The sequence below is a fragment of the Galeopterus variegatus genome, unplaced genomic scaffold (assembly GCF_000696425.1).
Source record: "Galeopterus variegatus unplaced genomic scaffold, G_variegatus-3.0.2 Scaffold239, whole genome shotgun sequence".
NCBI lineage: Eukaryota > Metazoa > Chordata > Mammalia > Dermoptera > Cynocephalidae > Galeopterus > Galeopterus variegatus.
The window spans coordinates 818,174-819,994 of NW_007726350.1; the positions used below are offsets into that span (position 1 = coordinate 818,174).

General features: G+C 54.4%; 1 protein-coding gene across 1 annotated transcript in view; it reads right to left on the reverse strand.

The window, feature by feature from the left end:
* PLB1 (phospholipase B1) overlaps positions 1-1,404 on the reverse strand; it is a 99,928-nt gene extending 98,524 nt beyond the window's left edge. Inside the window, exons 1-2 of the mRNA XM_008566409.1 lie at positions 1,363-1,404; positions 571-650 (exon numbers count right to left, since the gene is read on the reverse strand). Coding sequence (XP_008564631.1) covers positions 571-650; positions 1,363-1,404 — 122 coding nt within the window. The remainder of the gene's footprint in view (positions 1-570; positions 651-1,362) is intronic.
* Positions 1,405-1,821: the final 417 nt, after the last annotated feature.

Below are 1,821 nucleotides of genomic sequence, written 5' to 3' on the forward strand. Positions count from 1 at the left end.
TGCTCCTTGCACAGAAACCCCCTCCCATCCTCTCCCCCCCCACCGTATGTCCCTCCCTCCTCGCTGTCACTCTCCTTTCTCCAGCTGTCCTTGCCCTGATTTTTTCCACATCAACTTCTTTTCCAGGTTCAAAGCCAGAATTCTTAGGATTTAGACCCCCAAAGTTTACATTTTATGAACATTTTCAGAAATGTATGGGAACTGAGTTCTGCAAAGTTAAAATACATGTAGGCTACATTTTTTTCTATTCAGTTTCCAGAAGTAACACTTCTTGGCTATCGATGTTTGGCCAAACCTGTTTTTTTTGACTCACATCATTCTGGTGGGGGTAGGACATCCGCCAGACCAAATATATTATCCTTTGCCTCAGTCCCCACAACAGTACTTGGTGGAGGACCTCCCTTGTCCCAACTCTGGCCCTCAAAGGCGTGTGAGCTGCACTCGCTGCCCAACCCCTTGGCCTCCGTTCTTTGGGTCTTTCATAGGATTAATGCAGTGAAGTGCCCCACACAGCGACCAGCACATGGCAGCCACACAACAGACATCGGTCCCTTTCCACTTCCCTTTTACCTGGGCTGAATCCCCTGATGCCAGCGGAAGACCTCTGCGAGCTTGGTGATGTCCACCAGGTTTACAAATGCTCTGGGCACCTAGGAGGACACAATGAGGAAGCAGGTGAGTATTTGCCAAGGCACCACGGCTGCCCAGGTGCTCTCTGGAACCCCTGGTTTGGGCCCAGTTTGGGGTGTGGTTGAGTATGATGGGCCTCTCCCTGGTTAAACAGGGAAGCTCCTTTGGGAAATGTTCAGCTGGGGTCGGTCTGAGGCTGCCAGCCCTGCCAGCTGTGCCATCCCAGAAACATGTTTCTCACCATCCTCATGGTGGGCAGGACACCTCCCCACCACTGTGTCAACAGGGGAGCAGTGGCGATGGGACCTCAGTGGCACTGGGACTGCAGACCCTCTCTGACAGAAAAACTGCCCCCCAGGGGAGCAGAGGGGAAGGTGAGAACCACTGCACGCTCCTCAGGGTTTCAGAAGCTGCAGTATCCACCATGGTCACTCTAGAAAGAGAGGCTTGAAGGTCCTCAGGCCCCCACTGGCCCGTCGCTGCCCCAGACTCGGTCAGAAAGTGGCCTTGGGAAAGAGCAAGGCCCCCGAGTCCCCAGTGAGGAACTGAGTCACTCAGAAACATCCTTTGCAAGAGTGGAGGGCTCTTCAAAGGGTGAGAAGGCTGGTTCTCCAGAGCTTTCCCTTTCCCCAGCATCCTGATCTCCCTCCCAGGAGTCCCTTTTCTGCACCCTGGTGAGGGCCATCTGGGAGTGGACCCTCAGATGCGCAGCTGGGGACGCCACAGCCTCACCTCCTGGAGCAGGTAGTCCAGCGTCTCAGTCAGCCTGTCCATACCACCCCTCGCATGTCCTGTCTGTGAGAGGAGAGCTGTGCTGAGCAAGGGTGACAGCAGGGAGGACACCCCGACTCACGACAGGCCTGCCCCAGCCCCCCGCCCCCCCACAGGGCGAGACCATGGGCAAAGGCTGGATCTAGACCCCAGTTCCCACACGCAAGTGTAGAATTCCCAGGGTACCCTAGTGTTTTTCTTGTTTGTTTGTTTGTTTGCCCATTCTCTGACTTCCTCAACCCATCACTCACCAGCAAAAAACCCAGACACCTCACCCAGGTAAGAAGTTCCATGTCAGGAAAGGGCAAACTCAAGGGAAGAGAAAGGTAAGAAATGCCTGGGGCAATGGCTAGTGGAATCGCTTTCAAATGAAGAGAATCAGGTCTGAAGGGGGAACACAGTTAACCCTGGATCTAAGGC